Source organism: Pyrgilauda ruficollis, unplaced genomic scaffold (genome assembly GCF_017590135.1).
Source record: "Pyrgilauda ruficollis isolate IOZ18807 unplaced genomic scaffold, ASM1759013v1 scaffold165, whole genome shotgun sequence".
NCBI lineage: Eukaryota > Metazoa > Chordata > Aves > Passeriformes > Passeridae > Pyrgilauda > Pyrgilauda ruficollis.
The window spans coordinates 212122-230209 of record NW_024515320.1 but is presented as its reverse complement, the minus strand read 5'-3'; the positions used below and the strand labels follow the sequence as shown (position 1 = coordinate 230209).

The following is an 18088-nucleotide window of genomic DNA, read 5'->3' as shown; positions in this document are numbered from 1 at the left end:
GATCTGGCACCAAATATTAACTGAAATATCACAGCCATGAAATCAAAGGTCTTTGGAGAATTAACAACAGGGCTACTTTCCTCACTCAAGTATACTGACTGAGAACAAGCTAATTTTTTCCATTTTCTTTCTCCTTCATTGCTAACTGACAACAGGAGATAGTCTCAAACCAAGAACAGAAACTGAATTGTGGCCTAGTTTTACCAACCAGATAAAATTCTAAACAAAAATCTCATGGTTGCCTTGGTCCACTTTCTCTGTGTTTTTGGTTCTGTTTTGTTTTTTTTTTTTTAATCCTACTGGCAGTAACAAGGCAGACAGTTACAGGAGGTCTTCCAATGAACACCTTCCTTTCCAGTACTATGGATTTGGTAAAAGTGATCTGGAAACTTTTCTGTAATGACCTTGTACCAGTTGCGATCATGCTCCGTTGCAGCACTGTAGTATTGCAAGACTTTGGGGATGGTGCTCTCATTGATGCCTTGCAGGTTCAGCTGCCACTCACCCAGTTTCAGGAAACACCTAATTAAGCAAAGGGATTATTGATTCAAAACCTAAAATGAAAACACAGCCTCTGGATTAAAAGGCAAACTTGCTGTCTGGAGTCTAAAAGACATTCCATGTGCTGAATCCAGTCAGGTAGCATCTTCTACAGGCTGGATGCAAGATTCAAAATATCTCCATCTTGCTTGTAGTGTGGAACTAACTAGCTGAAGGTTTAATTTAAGAGGAAAGGTGGGGATCAAACTTTTTTTCCTCATCTGTATAAGTTATAAAATAAATGTAAGAAGTAGGTAACAGCAACACTGAAAGACTTCATCAGTCTGTGCTGATAAAATGCATACACATGTGCTGCTGAGCTGCACTGAGCACCATATGAAAGAGCCTTCTGGGGACCACACTGACAAACAAACAATGAAACAAACAGAGGAACTGTTCTTCCCCCAGACAGAACCCCATTAAGTCATTCCCTCCTAGAGGAAAGGAAAAACAACATATTTTTATTGCAGTAGGGTGGGGTTGTCAAGATTTGTGCAAAACTTAATACTTTGCTCCCTCAGCAGGCTTTAAATGCCAGAGTTAGGACATGGCTGTCCTTTCTGTATTTTGAGTTTTCCAGGAAGCATTGTGCAAGACAAATACTGTATGCAAATCACTACAAATTTGTTTTCCATTATAGTCACTGAAAAAATAAGACAATGGTTTTACCAAGGGTTCCCATCCTCATAAAAGCAAATTGAGTGCACACCTCCCTTCAAAAAAAGCAAACCTTCAATAGAAAGCTCTATGTAATTTTCAATTTAAACTGAAAAAAACAGATCTGGCACCTACAGATCCACAGAGAAAAAGGGAGAAAAGGTTTTTATGCAACAGTATTGTAAGAGACCATCACATGCTAGGCACCTACTGCCCAAAGCACTGCTGTTGTGCTTGGCAGCCTGTGTACTTAATACAGATATGCCAGGCGTGTGGGAAGTGTTTCTTTCCTAGTGACCGAATCTCCTGAAAAGCAAAGAAAGAGACATGCTGAGAGCTCTGCCTCCTGCCAACGAGCCACAGTGCTGGAAAAATACAACCAGGCACCAGCAACAAATATAAGCTTGTTTAGGCTGATGTGTCCCAGTAACATTTACTGAGCATTACATGGTAGATAACAATGTAATACCAAAGCAGCTAAATGAGAAATCCCATTCTTTTAATCAAAGCATGAGCTTTTTCTGAAATGTATCACCTCCAGGGCCCCTGCACCTCAGGAAAGCCTTCAGTTTCAGCCTAGAGCTAAAGGGTACCCCGTGCTGACCGTGCCATGAGCTTATGGAGCTCCTGTTTGTGCTGCTGGTCCTCAGTGGCGATGGCATGCTGGGCCTGCTGCTGCATGGTCTGCACAAAGTGCTGCATGTGCTGGAACGCATCGATCTGCAACGGGATGATGGAGCAGTGAGGACCACAGGGCTTAAATACCATTTCTCAAGGGAGAAAGACAGTGTAGAAATTATTTTTACAGAAATAAAAATATATGGTTTTGTTTTCTTTCAGAGCTTTTCGGCTACTAACATCCCTCTGAAGTCACTTTACACTTTAAATATGTCTAAGTAAATGAAGAGCTTAGAGATTCTTATTGTCCCTGAAATTGCTAAACTGAGGAACAAACAACTGCATCCTTCTGATGCCAGGCACACCTTCACTGTCATACAGGGAGCCACAGGTGTGACTGACCATAACACAAGTTAACACCTTGCTCTGATGTGCTAGAACTCCACCCTGCCAAAGCAACAATGTCACCTGTACAGGGGGAAAGCTTCAGCAGCAGAGAATGTCCTGTTACTGCCCACACAGTGCGAGATACAGAGATATTGCATTTTCAGCTGAGCATAAGCTTAGCCTGGCAATTGCAACAATCAAATGTTTATAGCTTACAAACTGTATCTGACCAGGACAATACTGAACAGACAGGATCACAAATCCAGAGAAGCCTACCTATAATATGCTATGGGCAGACAAAAAAACCCCAAAAACAACAACAACAAAAAAACCCAAAAACCCAAACCCAAAACGTCCAAAAAAAAAAGCAAAAAACAAACAAACAAAAAAAAAAACCAAAAACCCAAAAGCCCCACAAAAACAAATCAAAAAACAAAAACAAAAAAAAAGAAACAAAAAACCAAACCCATGACAATGTGAGAAAATAATGCCTGAAGGAAAACTTGCAGCTTTCTGATCTTCTCTCCTAACCTTTCAGATTTGTCTAGGCTTGAAGTACACACCATGAGTTGTTTCAACAAATTAAAGTCTAGATTTCTCCTACAGTTATTGAAGAAGTTCAAATGTGCATTACTCCTATGCCAGAATATTATACAGGGCAGTAGTGCTAAAGCAACTTTCACTACCAAATTCTGAGGGAAAATACATTTTTAAAATTCCTTGGAGAGTATTCTGGGGTAGGAGAACCCAAGAATAAAGATTTCAGAAAAACATATGCACGCTTCACTGGAAAGAATTAAGAATAAAGCTCCTGCAATCTGCAAGGTCATTTCAGGTTAGGAACTGCAGAATATGCAGTTAGAAGCCTAATTTACTTCTGTGTATCTATGGGAATGAGCTATGTTAGAGACAAAAACCACTTGAGCTCAAATGTCTCATCTATCCTGTTCAAATATCAGCATGCACAACTCAGAGGTGAGGACAAAGGGTATTAGCCCAAGGTGAAATAAAAGAAATGATCATACTCATAACATTAATATGGTGCATTCCATAGCTGGTAACCTAGACAGAAGGGACTGGGGGGCGTAAATAATGGTCTTATAAATAACTATGCTAGACATCCCTTAAAAATAGGCAAAATATATTGCCTAACAGAATCTTTTTACGTGCCCCTCTCATATCTAGACACACCCAACAATCTGGTCTTCAGTTTCCATTAATATTGAAAACTGAGGGCCATAAACTGCCTGATGGAGCACTTAAGACTGAAAGCAGCAAGTTTTCCAGAACAACTGAATTCCTAAGTTTGTATGCATCCTTTCTATGGGATATGGCTCAGAATGCAGCTGCTGGCAAAGGTCTTCGTTAGAAAAAAGGGTTTACATATAAATTTTTATCTGTTGTTTAAGAAGACTGTTGTGGAGCTCTGCAAGTGCCATATGGCTGGCTCCCTTCTAGATGCCAGCTTTCTTCCTGCTGGATTTGACAAGTGCCAAAATGGCAGCACTGAAAACTGCCATTTTAGTCAACAAAGGAACCCTGAACTGCTGAGCTAGGAAAAATAGTAATTTCCCACCATACCAGCCAACATCAGCAGCTTATTACTTAGGATACCAAATCAAGTGAACACACACAGTTACATAAAACTACACACATCTCCAGGTGTAACTATGTATCATTTGTCTATTTTGGTATCAGCTTTCCCCCATCTTCAAGGGGTCCATTTATTCTCCCATCAGTTAATTTCAGACATGTTCTCCTACCCCCTTAATCTTTGTGCTTCCTCTCATTCTGCTTTCCACCACTGCACCAGAGTCCTGCACCATGTCCATCTACTGCCTGACCACAAGTCTAACACCACAAAACACAGATTCCCTCAGAGACAGGCAGAGACCCCAAATACTTCTGGGGTCATTTACTGAAGATGGTAAGAGGCAATTTCACTGTTTTACAGAGCCAACAGAACAGGGCCTCAGCAACAGCTCCTTCTGCCTTTTTAATTCAAATAAAGAATAGTTAGTTGTGGCAATGTTCCCACAGCAATGGCTCTGCTCCAGTGCTGGCAATCCCAAGGCAGAAAAAATAAAGATGTGGCAGAATATGGGGATAAATGGAGGCTTTAATGTATATTAAAAAAAAGATAACTTATCCAGTCTGAAGCTTATTGGATTTGATTACGTAAATTCTCCCTGTGTTGCAATGTCAAAAACATTCACCCTGGGCTCTCTGGTGCCAAATTGTTCCCATGACAAAACCCTGTACTTTTCAGCTGTCTTTCAGTTAGAAATTTCTGATAATCTCTTTAGTAAAAATCAGTTCTGCTCAGCAACTAAGTGCAAACTGTTCAGGACACTTCTAAAACTGGTAATAAACCCCCCTTTACTTTTCTCTTTCTGCCTGTGATCCTGACCACAGGTACAGTGTAGAGACTGGCAAGCAAAACAGTGGATGAAAATTCAAGCAGCAAACCTACACAGGACAAAAGAGCTACTATTGACCATTAATCCTGGCTGCATCTTTTGGGTATCAGCTACTGATTTAGCTAAAATGATCTTTCCATATAGGAAATAAAATTATGGCCAGGTTTTCTCTGCATTACAGAGTTTTAAAGGAAACAAAAAGCTTGTGATCTGAATAACAATAAGGAAAGGAATTAGTTACTCTCTTGTAGGGGAACAAAAGTAAAACACCCAGCTTTGCCTTTGTTCTGAAGAGCTAACATGTATGGCATTGCACAACACCTGAGCAGTGAAACAAAGCAGTGTGTTCTCCTGTACCTTACGGGCACTCTTCCACATGTGCTTCATGTATGCATAAGTCACTTGGGGATGGACTGTTGGCAGTGGGTGATCCAGCTGTCGAGATGGATCTACTCCCAACAGCAGGACAAGGGTCTTATGGGCCAAAGCCTGGAGAAGTGGAAAAGACAAAAAGCAGGTTAAAACATAATTGTCATTGTTACCTCCAGCTTATATTGCTTCAGAATTGTCCAACACCAAAAATTATATCTGACCCTCTATGGTTGTGTTCGAGGGTGCCAGGATGAGTGAAGAGGTGAGAATCTTGACTCCATGTTTCAGAAGGTTGATTTATTATATTATGATATATATTATACTAAAATGATATACTAAAAACTATACTAAAACAATAGAGAGAAAAGATTCATCAGAAGGCTAGAAAGAACAAGAGAGGAATGATAACAAAAGCTCATAACTCTCAGAGAGTCCAAGCCAGCTGCATCTTTGATTGGCCATTAATTAGAAACAACTAACATGCACCAATCACAGCTGCACCTGTTGCATTCCACAGCAGCAGATAATTATTGTTTACATTTTTTCCTGAGGCTCCTCAGCTCCTCAGGATAAAAATCCTGGCAAAAGGATTTTTCAGAAAATATCATGGCTGCACCCCTCCAGTTACAACACAGACACAGCAGACTCCCTGGACTCATAAGAATACCACATGATAAACCATATGTCTTCCTTTGGATCAGGGCATAGATTCTCACTTCAGAAGCCACTAGAAAGTGTAAAGTCTCTATTTCAAGTATTTGGTGATAAATTTTGTGATGAATGTTAAAACAGGACTGTAATGTTCAACAGTAACATCACATCCTAGATTTGACTCTCTGCTCTAGCAGAGAGAGCTGTTATTGATAAACTCCAGTAGTGCATAAAAACTTCCAGTTACAGCATGCAATGAAAAATTGGCCCAGGGGCTCTCAGGTATAATTATCAGTCCCACAAAAATAACCTTGTCTACAAGCATGAACTTTATGCTGGTTACAATTTTAGCATTTCAACAATTTCTGACTAGTTTCTTCCTCAGAGGAGAGCCCATCCCACTTGGGCAATGAAGGCATTTAGGAATGCTCAAGGGTGAAGCAGCACAGTAAAGCCAATCATCCAAAAACCTGCTGAAGAGGACAGAGCCTGACAATGCTCACCAGCCTCCCACTCTTGCCACACAAGCTGGCATACTTGAGCCAAGTTCTCATGTCCTCATGAGGATTCACAACGAGAGATCGGACCATCAATATTCTCTGCCAGTCTTCCACGATTCGCTGACAGCCCTGAGAGGAAAAAAGAGCACTTGTTAGTGTTGGGTCTCCAGTGTACTGCACAGAACCTTGATTCAGAATCTGAAGGGACTTCCATCAAGAGACTTCTGTGCCCATAATTCACAGCAGACTGACATTAGGAACTATTTCTTTAACACTGCAGTGTGTGAAGAAGGTTCAGTTCCTGACTCTCACAATCTGCAGGCAGCTCAATGCTTGCAGTCTAATGATATCCTCTAATAGAAAGAGGATAAAAGCTCCTAAAGCTGAAACACATCCAAGAATCAGAAAAACTCTTCATACAATTCCAAAGTGAGTCAAAGTGCCTTCTCCCCCTTTTATGGTTTAAATCTCAACATGGGGATGGTTAGAAAACCAAATGGTTGCAAAAATATTTTTGTCATTGCCCTTTTTCTTTGCCTTGCACGTATTCCTTTTGGAGGCTGGCACCTCTAAACTGGTTTTCTGCCAGAAACTGCAGCTCCAACTGCTGTGCTGCTTGTGCAAGCACTGTCTGGTTCTTGTCTGTCTGATGGGAGAGGCACAACACTGTCAGAGCAGGATGAGTCTGTATCTCAGTCATTCAAGGGTACTACAGAGAAGTAGAACTGTAGAAGGGACCATAACAACTAAATCCATGGTGCTTGATATAGTGGCCAAGTACAGGGTAACAGTAATCCTCCCAAGTTTCTATTCAGCCAGAAACTACTTGATTTTGAGGTAAACAAAAGATTTTCCAATGACAGCAAGGACCTTAGCACCAAAGAAGTTGTTCTTTCCCTTTTTCTTTTCTCCCAAGTTGAGGACTGGGAAGTTAGGCAAAGCTTGTTCCCTAACACCCAGATAAACTTCTTCCAATAGGCATTTAAAAACTATTAAAAACACCTATAAAATATTAAAGAACTGTTTGTACTGCTTTCAGGACTATAAAAAGCTGTATTCAGACATTACACTTCCTGCCACTTCAGTTTCTCTACCCCAGTGGAATGGTCCTGAGCTTTTCCAGACAGGAATGCAGATGGGAGACTAAAAGCTTTGTCACAGTTTCCCAAACAGCTAAAAAATATACAGCAGGCTTTCATAAGGTGGCAGATTATAGCATTGCCAGTGAAGAACCCTGCACAGGGACAAGTTCTTCCTCCAGGCAGCATTCCACCTTAGTTATGCCCTTTTTTTCTTTTGCCCCCTTCTCTTGCAGGAATCACCCACCTCTACTTAAACAGGATTCTTGTATGTACTACTGCATCTGAGGGTATTCACTTTCACTGTAGGGATGCCTCTTGTAAGGAAATAGTGTCAAATATTTGTCTGATATAAATTTTCAGAGGTACTTTAGATTTTTGATGTTTAGTGTAAGAAAGGCACAAACTTCTCTTTTAATACTGGAAAATCACATTGCTAAAGGTCTCTTCTGAAAGGTCAAAGTTAATCATAGCATCATTCAGGTTGGAAAAGACCTTTATGATTATCAAGTCCAACCATAAACCTAACACTGCCAATTCCAGCACTAAGTAATGTCCCTAAATGTTACCAATCAGCTGGAAATGTTCTTGTAAGAGGTCCAAAAGGAACAGGATAATCTTTTATTTTACAAGCATGTGAATTCTATGACCAGTTTTCCAACATTTGGAGAGAATTCACTTCTTAAAATCCAGCCAGCCAGGTAAAAAGTTCAAACTGGCTTGATCTAAACCAGTATTTCCAGATATAATCCAATATTGAGATAAGCAGCCTTGGGGATGTTACTAGTGTCTCTCATCTGTACACATCTATTTCAAGGCTTAGTTCACCCTTTTAAAGTATCATATGAGCTGAGACCTCAGGAACATTAATTTAAAAAAAAAAAAAAGCCCAAACAAAAACCCCAGTCAATCAGGACAAAGGAGACAGGGCACACAGCCATGTGAGCATGGATGGAAAGAGACATGGAAAGATTTGCTGAGCCACCACACTGACTCAAAAGGAAGCAGTTCATGCCAGCCCATCAGCATCTTCCTCCTTGACCTTTCCATGGATGTACCTGCAGTCTTTCCCACCAGATCTGGCGGATGATCTCACGGCGCTCCGGTACAAGTTTATACTGGATAACCTCTTCCAGCTCTGACAGCATCTGGCAGGATACCATAGCCTGAAGGAAAGAATCACATTCCATCCCAATCACTACAGAGCAAATCTATAATTAAAGAACAGTATTTTGGCATCAAAATCTTAAGTACATAGGCTGCCCAACAGATAAAGGACCAACTGCTATATACTGGTACCTAGATGACCAGCTGATTCAAACTCAAACTCCCTAAATGTCAATTCTTATTTCTTTTGATGTGGTGGACCTCACTTCACTCACTTTTAGTTTGTCCCAAAGCTGCTCCTGCAAAGTTGTATTTTTTATCTGACAAAAGCCATTTAGCTTGTGGGCCTACATAGGTCTTATGTTCAAGACAAGCACCACTCTGAAGCTTTATGCAACTTTTAGAGATGGTCTGAAGCTGCAATGAAGGAAGGGAGTGAAGGCTGAGAGCTAAACTTACCCCATAGGCTCGACTGTAACTCTCCCCTGCCATGGCAGTCAGCTCAGCATCCAGCAGGTCTCTGGCTTTGTCAATGCACTGAAATAGAAGATATTGGGGCAAAGGTAGTGTGCTTTATTCTAGAGTCAGCTGTTGAAGCTGCTGTTCAGCTGTTCCATCTCATGAACAAAGCTGGCATTGTTCTCACTTTGCTCTCTCTGGGAAAGGATCCTATAAATTGAAACATTTGACAGGAAAACAGTGGCCAGGGCATGTATAAGGGAAGTCAAGGGACCTTCATTCATCACCTGCACAGTTTGAAGTTTGTCTTCCTAGAAAATCAAAGTTTGCAGTATTTCTAATCCTACTGTGATTGTAGAGATCATCATTAACAATATTTTTAGAGGAAAGGTTCACATTTTAGTGCAAAAAAGTTGGTTACAAAAAAGAGCCTAAAGAAATGTCTCTTGCTACCACACAATGAAAGAAAATAGCTTTCACTGTTTTACATAACCCAACAGGATTTTATGAATTTTACAGGACAGCAAATTTCATTTCTCATCCTCAAACTAAGACAGGCTCTTCAAGCATGAAATAAATCTTGCTCTAGTTCTAGTCCTTATATAATCTCTCACCTATAGCTTTTCCTGTTCAAAATGTTAAAGGTTAATCACAAACTTTACCTTTTTGAATGCCTGGTTAATTTTACTGTGCACATCATCCAAAAATCTATTTATGGGTTTTGACAGCACAGATTGAATTACTCCTTTATCTAAGCTGGCAAGCCAGCACAGAATTCTGAGACATGGGACTTGAGCTTCCTTGGAAAGTAAACAACACGTTTCACATCTACAGAGTCACTCTGCAAATCTCCTCTGTGACAAACAAGCATTACAAATACAAATTACAGCTCTGTTTAATAGACTCATTCCTTTATCAGACTTATTCCTTTATCAGATTTATCAGTGCTACCAGAAAAATTAAGATTATTATACATGATATATATGAGCACTTCACTGAAAAAGCTGTAAGAGACAGAAGTGCACAAAAAATCCATTAGGAATCTTAGAGGTGTCTCAGGCATTCCTGGAAATTTACAGTCAGTGCCTTGTAGAACAGAATCTCTGCTGAGATAATCCTTGTGCCCTGCCTGTCTACAAAAGAGGCACAGAAGTAAAAGAAGCCAAAAAAAAAAGACAAAGGCATTCTATTGTTCTACAGCACTATCTGTCAATACATTCACTGCTATGTTTCTGGAAATACAAGGTAAGAGCTATCACCAGGTCTAATATATCCATGGAAAACACATTATTGGGCAATTCATAGGTCATAGCCAACTGCTTTACTACAGCCTGTTTTTCCATGAAACTCTGTAGCCTAGAACATCTTAAACCAAATTTTGTGACACCAACAAGGAGGATAATTACTTGCTGAGCCAGTGAGAAAAGGTCTTGATGCAGTGCCAGTACAGCCCTGTAGAAAGCACCATCATGGGTGTCCCTGGGGATCATGCAAGTATACTCTTCCATGCTGTCCCACTGACCTGCAGAGACACAGATATCCTCAGTAACACAACAGCCTTCTCTGCCATGTGGGATCAGAACAGAGCTATGATGTAGTGCTTAGACATCAGTGCCTAAGCCTGAGTGCTGTGTGGTACTTTTGCATTTAAGTCAGCTCTCCAACAGCTTGTCTTTGGTAGAGACACTGTTATATACATCAACATACACATAGCTACAGACAAGAAAAACACAGGCAGTTTTCTTCTAGACAAATTGTTATCCTTGTGGAAAAGGTTCTTTCATTCTTTGTGATGAAACAATTAAAATTCTGACACTTCCAGAACATTTGAATGAATTAATGAATGCCCTAAAAAGCAGAAGATGAGTTTTTCTCAGCAAAGGCTGGCAGAGAGCAAGTGATTTATCAGCCTCCCTAGTAAACATCTTGTAAACAACACAAATGGACATTTGGACCACTATAGATTTATTCACTTAAGATTGTCTACTCTGCAGACACAACCTCTAAAATGTTCAGCAGATACTGTTCTTGTTCTAAATAAGAGTCTGCCACAAATCTGAGAAACTTTTTTTATCTTATTTCCAGCCTGAGCTCTGTTCAGTGTAAAGCCAAGCAAAAGTGAGCATTTAAGCAACCAATCATCTGCTCAGACCACTCTGTTACTGGAGTCCACACTGGGAGACTTGATATAAATGCAAGTTTTCCAAAGGACTTCAATGTGGAATGACACTCACTTCATTTCCCACTGTAAATAATGTGGTTACTTGATGTTGCTGTTTCCTGTATCCTGTAGCTCTGAAGTCAGTTAAAACTGTCTGTGCTTGCACCTCATGGGCTGCTGCACACCAGCACAGGAGGATACATTACCTAGGCCCCAGGCAGCAGCAGCAGCCATCCTGGCCATCTTAGCTTGAGTTTCATCATTCACCTGGGTCCACTTTTCACAGCATTGCTGGTGGAGTTGCCCCCTAAGAAGAATCCACAATTTCTGATCAGCAAAAAGCCTCTTCCAAGAATTATGCCTCATTAAACAACCACTTCCCACTGATAAGACAACAACCAGCCCCACTGGTTTTTTTTATACTGAGTGGAGAATAGGATTTGACTCCTCTGGCCAACTCAACCATGCTTAGTCTGATGACAAATATTCTATCATCAGAAAATAATTTTAAGATATACTACGTTTTAAAAATACACATCCAAAGAGAAGTTTGCATTTGTTCCTCAGTAACTGTTAATGCCTACTTTAAAATTGGACAGATAATGACAGTTATAAATACAGGGAAAAAAATTTCTCAAGAAAACGAACAAACCATCACCAAAAAAAGGATGTTTAAATTTTTTGCAAGTGTCAGTAGAAGAAACATACAATCTGGATAGCTTGGGCATGGCTCCTACTAGCAAACATTCTGAATTAACACATCAAGTCTGAAGACAAAGACTGAAGAATGAATGTTGCTGTAACCTCATATGGAGACTTGTCATGGCAGGATCTCAGAGGGCATCTGAATCTTTCATCTCCAGTGGAGAGGAAGCATCAGGATTTTTTATATTATTTCTTTCAAATCAACTGTGAACGCTGCACTAATAGAACCAATTACCCTGGGTGTTGCAGTTCCAGGATTTCTCAGGCTGGATACTCTGTAGCAGTGAAACTGCTGCCAACTGTGGGGGAGAACAACTTGCTTTCTCTAGTGTTATCCTCTCCCCTCCCAAAAAGACAGATGAGTTAGTCAAACAGAACCAATAGGCTGCCACAGGCAAGATAGTAATTCTGACAGCTTAATGGCCCAGGAGGGGAAAAAAACCCCAAAGCAAATGTAAAACCAAGCCAAACCTAGCAACAGCAGTAAATCAGGACCTCACAGATGCTGATAAAACACTAGGGCTCCTACAGGAATAACTGTATGAGGAGATAAATGGCTAAGAAAGTTTTGGCTATACTCTAAAAATACCACAGCAGAGTACTGAAATAGTGATGCTGCACAACATCATTCTAGATTATCTGCCTTATCCTGTGAAGCAGACTCCAGCAGCACAGCCAGTCAAGCTGAAGGCCACTGAAGAGTATCAGCAGCCAGACTGTGGAATCCTCAGCCTCAGGATGGCATCTCCAGAGTCAGCTGCAGGGCAGCAGACTGCACTTTGCAAAAGCACTTCTGAATTGTAAAAACACCTGCACAGAGTTGGAGTCCAGTCCCACAAGAGAACTTGGAGACTCTGATTGCTCTGGTCACTACAGACTACCAATATATTCATGGTATCTAGCTCCAACAGAAGAAAATTGTCCTTTTGTTGTTCCATAGATTTGTTGCTGATACATGAATAAGTAGGAGGTTCAGAAAGGACACTTAACACAAATACACATCCTGCAGGGGGGAAAAAATTCTTCAAATGCCTGGTGAGAACAGCCTACTTGTATAAAAGCTGGTTGAGGAATGCCCAGTAAGAGGACCTATTTTCCCTACTAGAAGAGCTACACCCTGTATGTCTCACCCTCGCTTAGAAACAAAAAGAGCAGAAAAATGATGCCAGAATGAAGTTTCTCAAGCAGTTCTGTTTCTAGCAGTAAAATGACTTTAGTGAAGAGGAATCTCCTTACTGTGGTGCCATCCCCTGGGTTCATGTCAGGACCCATCAGGAGAGAGCTTGTCGTATGCAAAGCTCAGAAGAGAGGCGGAACCTGGACGAACCCACACCTGCCCCTGGGTAGAACTGCACGCCACAGTGAACAGGGTGCCTTCTCCAATTATCTTCTTGGAATTGAATAGCCAGAAAAAACAGAAGCCCCCAGTTAAGCAGTAAGCTGTAAGTCACCAGCAGCTCAACCCTGTCACAAACACTGATTCGAACCAGTTATGTGTTGACAACAGATGTTTGACACAAAACTTGAAATACTAAATGTCCACAAAGACAAGGCTTAAGAAATGCTGAAAAAGACTAGTAAAGGAAAACCTCATCCTTCTACAAGGCATAGGTCTGACAGTGAATAAACATAGAAATCTCTCATGTTTGAATCAGTTTAAAAAGGAGGGTCACAATGAGCTCCTTTTATGACTCTTTCTGACAAGTTCTGCTCATTTAATGTTTCCTCTAGGTTATAAATGGGGCTGCCCTGATTATAAGATTGCAGATTCTCTTCCAGAGAGACCTTAACTCACCAGATGGCCAGTCCCAAAAGGCTTAGAGATGTCATTACTTCAATGAACAAAGTGAGATGCCACACAAATACTCAAAGTAAGTGGGAGTAAATAGGAATTCAGGCAAAAAATTTGCACCTGAATGACGGCATCCAGAGAACACAAAGACATCATTTTCCTTTAGTCTTCAGGCATTCCCCTCTTACCATTCACCAAGTGCTTCCAAGCAACGCATCCGTCCCAGCATCAGCTCAGGATCATCTTTGTTTGTGTCCATCTTCTTGTCATAGGCCACCAGAGCATCTTCCCATTCATGAAGCTTTTCATACCAGGTAGCTTGAATTTCCTAAGGGAAGGGGAAAAAAAGTAAAAATAAACAGCAGGATTAATGTTGATCATTCTGCATTAACTACCACAGCTTTTCCTAGAAAATTCTGTGTCTGTGCTGGTCACTTCACCCTTTTATCATTCTAAATAACCTCACAGACTTCTGTGACACAGAGAAGAGCCTTGAGCTAATGTGAAAACTGGAATTCTGGCACTGCTCCACCTGCCCAGAAATGAACTCAGGTTTACCAGAGGGATTAATCAACATCACCCCCTTACTCAGTGCCACTGAAATATCATATCAGCAGCTGGTGCTTTTCTTTTTGGAGAGATAAGAGTGAGTGGAACAGGAGAAAGGGTAAATCTGTAACATATTCCACTTCCCGTTGTTGCACATACCTGCATTCAAACAAGAAAAACAGCCTTGCATTCAGGAATGGAATGACTAACTAGAAAAAAAGGCCAAACTTTGCATCTGGCTACTGCTAGGCAATTACTTAATATAGCAGGCAGTATGAAGTTGGGACCCAATCACACCCTTCACAAGGGAAGGCAATGGTTTGTAACAAAGCCATTAAAAGTTAGCCAAGCAGTGATCTGTATCAGTTAAACCCTTTTCTTAAGTCTTTCTTTCTAGATTTTGTTTCTCATTTTCAAGAAATAAAATGCCTTAATATATTTCCATGTTTTTCTCTGCCAGTGTTTTTCTGCTCAGTCTTTGGCAGCTCATGTCTTGACATAGGCTGCAGAGCAGATTATTTTCCCAGACCTGTGGGCAGGGTCACTATAAACCACGATTTGCATGCCAGGTCTTCCACTTAGCCCTTTAACTTCTCAGCTAAGTCATATTTCAATTAGGTCCCTGAAAGTAGAGCTCACAGCTCCTCTTAATTTCTTTTATATATTTATTTTCAATTCTGGCAGGCTCTGTGCTTTGAACTACATTTACTGCTAGACTGTGTTGCTGCTAAAAAGTGAAGTCAGAATTAGGTAATGCAGAACTTTGCTCAATCCACCCAAGGAATTATAAGAAGCTGCAAAGATGTTTTGAAGTCTGTACTTCTCCCAGAAAGGACTTATTTTCCAGTCTAGGTCAAAACCACACATAATCCTACACCAGAGGATTTCCACCATTTTGTGCTTATACCTGGTCCCACTTTCTCGTGGTTATTACTTAGAGAGGCTGGTCTACTGTGCTTCCATGGCTGCCTTCCTTTTCCTAATTATCCTAAAACACTGCAACAATTACCACTGCAAAATCATCTTATTTACCAGTAGAACTATCAGGAGGGCATAGGTGGTTTGGTCTTTGAACACAAATTAAATCACTCATAAAATGAGAAGGAATAATAAAAGGTACATCATTCTGAGAAAGACACACAACAAATACATAATGGGGTTATTTGATTTTGATGAGCAGTCTAAATTGTAAGGGACTGGTTAACTTGCTTTCTAAATAATACCTGTGAACACTTTTGAGAGAGACTAGAGGTTAACTTCCATTAAATCCTTATCTTGAGGGTGTTGATGCAGTTTCTCAAATCCTTTAAGCTTAGAACAAGAACTCCCTCCCTTTCCAGTTTATCCTAAATAACAGGACTTATGTCTTCAAGCTGCTAGTTGCTCACAGCTGCATTTAGTATCAACAGCAGCTGCAAAATTCTCCTCCAAATCAGCTTCCTGCAGCTCCTGTACCCAGCATTTGCTGCAAAGTGCCCACTGAACATCCCTGTAAGCAGCAAGGCCTTTCTTTATGAACAATGAAATATTATAAGCAGGGAGAGAACCTCGATGTGACTGATTGAGAAAACACACCACCACCCACCAAAAAAACTAAGTACAGAAACCATAAAAACCTAAGACATGAAGAAGCAGATTATCCAGTAGGACTCACCAGCTCCCCAAAGTGCTTCATGGCATATTCCAGCACACCAGCAGCTGCTTCTGGCTGTTGGAGTTTATTGTTAATGCTGGAAAGGGAGGAAAAGAAAGATTATTTAACACAATTGGCATATTAGGGGTTGGTAGAAGCTTCTACTTGATAATACCAAAGTCTATAATTTCGAATTACCAATGGAACACTCTTTGTTTAGACTTCCACATGAACAATGAAACTACATAAACTACACAATGACCATATATTTTCAAAACAATAGGTGCACACATTCTCTGCACATAGTCTGAAGACTTGTTACACAAAATAGAGATGGTATATGATTATCAATTCTATGTAACAGCCTGCATAGTGAGAAGAATAGTTGCCAATAATTTTAAAGGCATGATTTTTCAAACAGCTGTACTTAAGAGTTTTACAGTACTAACTTTTTTCCTCCCCATTCTCTGAAACAAACCACCAACTCCTCTAAAAATCAAAGCAGAGCATTTAATGATGCAGGAAACAGTCTATATCATTAAAACAGCTGACAAATGTCACCAGGAAATTACATAAGAAGTGTGCAACCCTAATTTCAGTTTCACATTTCATACAAAGCCTCTGCCTTGGTACTAACCAGCACTGGCACTTTTCTTTTGCTGGTTTTCAAGAACATGCCAGAAACTGCTGCCATCACAACCAATCCTCAGTCTGTACCAGGGAGGCACTTGTTTTGCAAGGCCTGCTGAATTTTATGAAGCACAAGCAAATAGTCTACTCTTGCACCTGATTCTCTAGTTCATGAGGTACAGCTATTCTCTGAAATTATTTCTATTTCACATTTGTTTCCTTATTTTACTATCAGAAATGAGGTACTCAGTGAGTAACACTACTCCTAAACCCCAATTTAATGAGGAAATTAACTTTTTATTAAGCTTCTGCTATTTTATAAAGCTTGTTTATGAACAGCCTCTGGTTCATTGCTCTCCTCTTTCCCTACTGACTCTGGAGAACCAGAAGTGCAAATTACTCAAAGCAACATCACAACACCTGAGCACCTACAACACATCCTACAGCCCAGTATTAACATCAGTTAATGTTTGGAATGGAAATAGCATAATTAACAAAACAAAACATGGCAACAGAGAGCAGTGCAAAGAGACTTTCAATGCTCTTTGGATAGGACCACAGACACAGGAGCTCTCAGAAATGCTCTTTCTTGCCTGCCATCATCAGAATGGCTGCATGACTTCCCCCTTATGACAGGGCAGGGATCAGTAAAGAGAAGCAAATCTAAAGAACTGAAGGGAGTAATACACAGACCAAAAAAGGGGAAATTTTTCAAATGAATGCTACATTTCTTCTGTCTCTGGAAGCCTCCTTTCCTGACAAGTAAAGAATCCAGCTCCCAGACATACTGTGGATACCTGTGAAGGTCAAGTTAAATACTCCTGGATATTGGGCCTTCGGAGTGGTTGAACTAAAATCAGATTTAGCCAGACTAAGAATACACCACAATCACAATTCAAGATGACTGGCACCCAATAATAGGAAGCACTTAAAACAGACCCATGTCATTTTTTTTAACAAAGTAGTCAAAGAGCACACTAACTCCAGCTAGTTTCCCAAGGGAAAGCTTGGCAGCAGCCTCACAGAAGTGATAAATGGCTGTCACATTTCATGACCTGATGACTTAAAGAGCCATTGGCAGACACATTCCAGCATGTCAGACAGTTAATTACTTCCAAGTTATCTTTCTTGACAACACTTCCTGACAAAATTGACCGTTTTCTTTTATTATTTCACAATTAGCAATGCTCTTCTGCCACTTCCTGGTGCACTCAATTACTCCTTTTGTTTCTTACTTTCTTGACTGTCCAAAGCAGAATTAACTGTCTCAAATCTATTTATGGTTAGATTTAAGCAAAGGGAAGGAAAAGATGGGGAGGGAAAGGAGAAAGACTTTGATTTACAAGAATACACAGCAGTAGCTGTTAATAATCATAAATTACTCTCTTGTAACAAATGATCTACAGCACAGTGAGAGTGACAGATAATTTTGTGGACTAGGATAAGGCTCTGACTGGGATAAGCCTCTCCCTGCAGCTGCTTTTCCCTGTGCTTAGGACCATTTCTGCAAAAGCAATAAATGCTGTGACTCCCCTCTCCCAGCCTATTTTGTATACACACTATTTTAACCTGGTGCATTCAAAACACACATTAAGAAAATACAACATTCTGTGCTTTCCTTCTCTTTCACCTTCCTTCCATGAAGGCACTGCTCCTCTCCCTGCAGAGCTGAGGAATCTGTGCTCAGACAGAATCTTCCTAAATGTTATAACTCTCTGAAAAGCACTCCAGAGCTGTTTTCTAGCCACCATGCTGGAGACTGAACAGAAACAAAAACACTGCAGAAAAGCATCCAGGCATTCAGAAAAGGCCCTGAGGGCTAATATTC

The 18088-nt window shown here is 40.4% G+C and overlaps 1 protein-coding gene across 3 annotated transcripts in view; it reads right to left on the bottom strand.

Moving 5' to 3' along the window:
- The window catches only part of MTOR (mechanistic target of rapamycin kinase), a 63653-nt gene that overhangs the window by 12582 nt on the left and 32983 nt on the right, over positions 1–18088 (bottom strand). For all 3 annotated transcript variants that reach the window (XM_041463348.1, XM_041463346.1, XM_041463349.1), the window contains 10 exons: positions 15652–15727; positions 13637–13776; positions 11158–11258; positions 10197–10312; positions 8791–8868; positions 8283–8390; positions 6149–6274; positions 4980–5111; positions 1802–1917; positions 405–522 (listed from right to left, as the gene is read on the bottom strand). In XM_041463348.1, the coding sequence (XP_041319282.1) occupies positions 405–522; positions 1802–1917; positions 4980–5111; positions 6149–6274; positions 8283–8390; positions 8791–8868; positions 10197–10312; positions 11158–11258; positions 13637–13776; positions 15652–15727 (1111 nt within the window). The remainder of the gene's footprint in view (positions 1–404; positions 523–1801; positions 1918–4979; positions 5112–6148; positions 6275–8282; positions 8391–8790; positions 8869–10196; positions 10313–11157; positions 11259–13636; positions 13777–15651; positions 15728–18088) is intronic.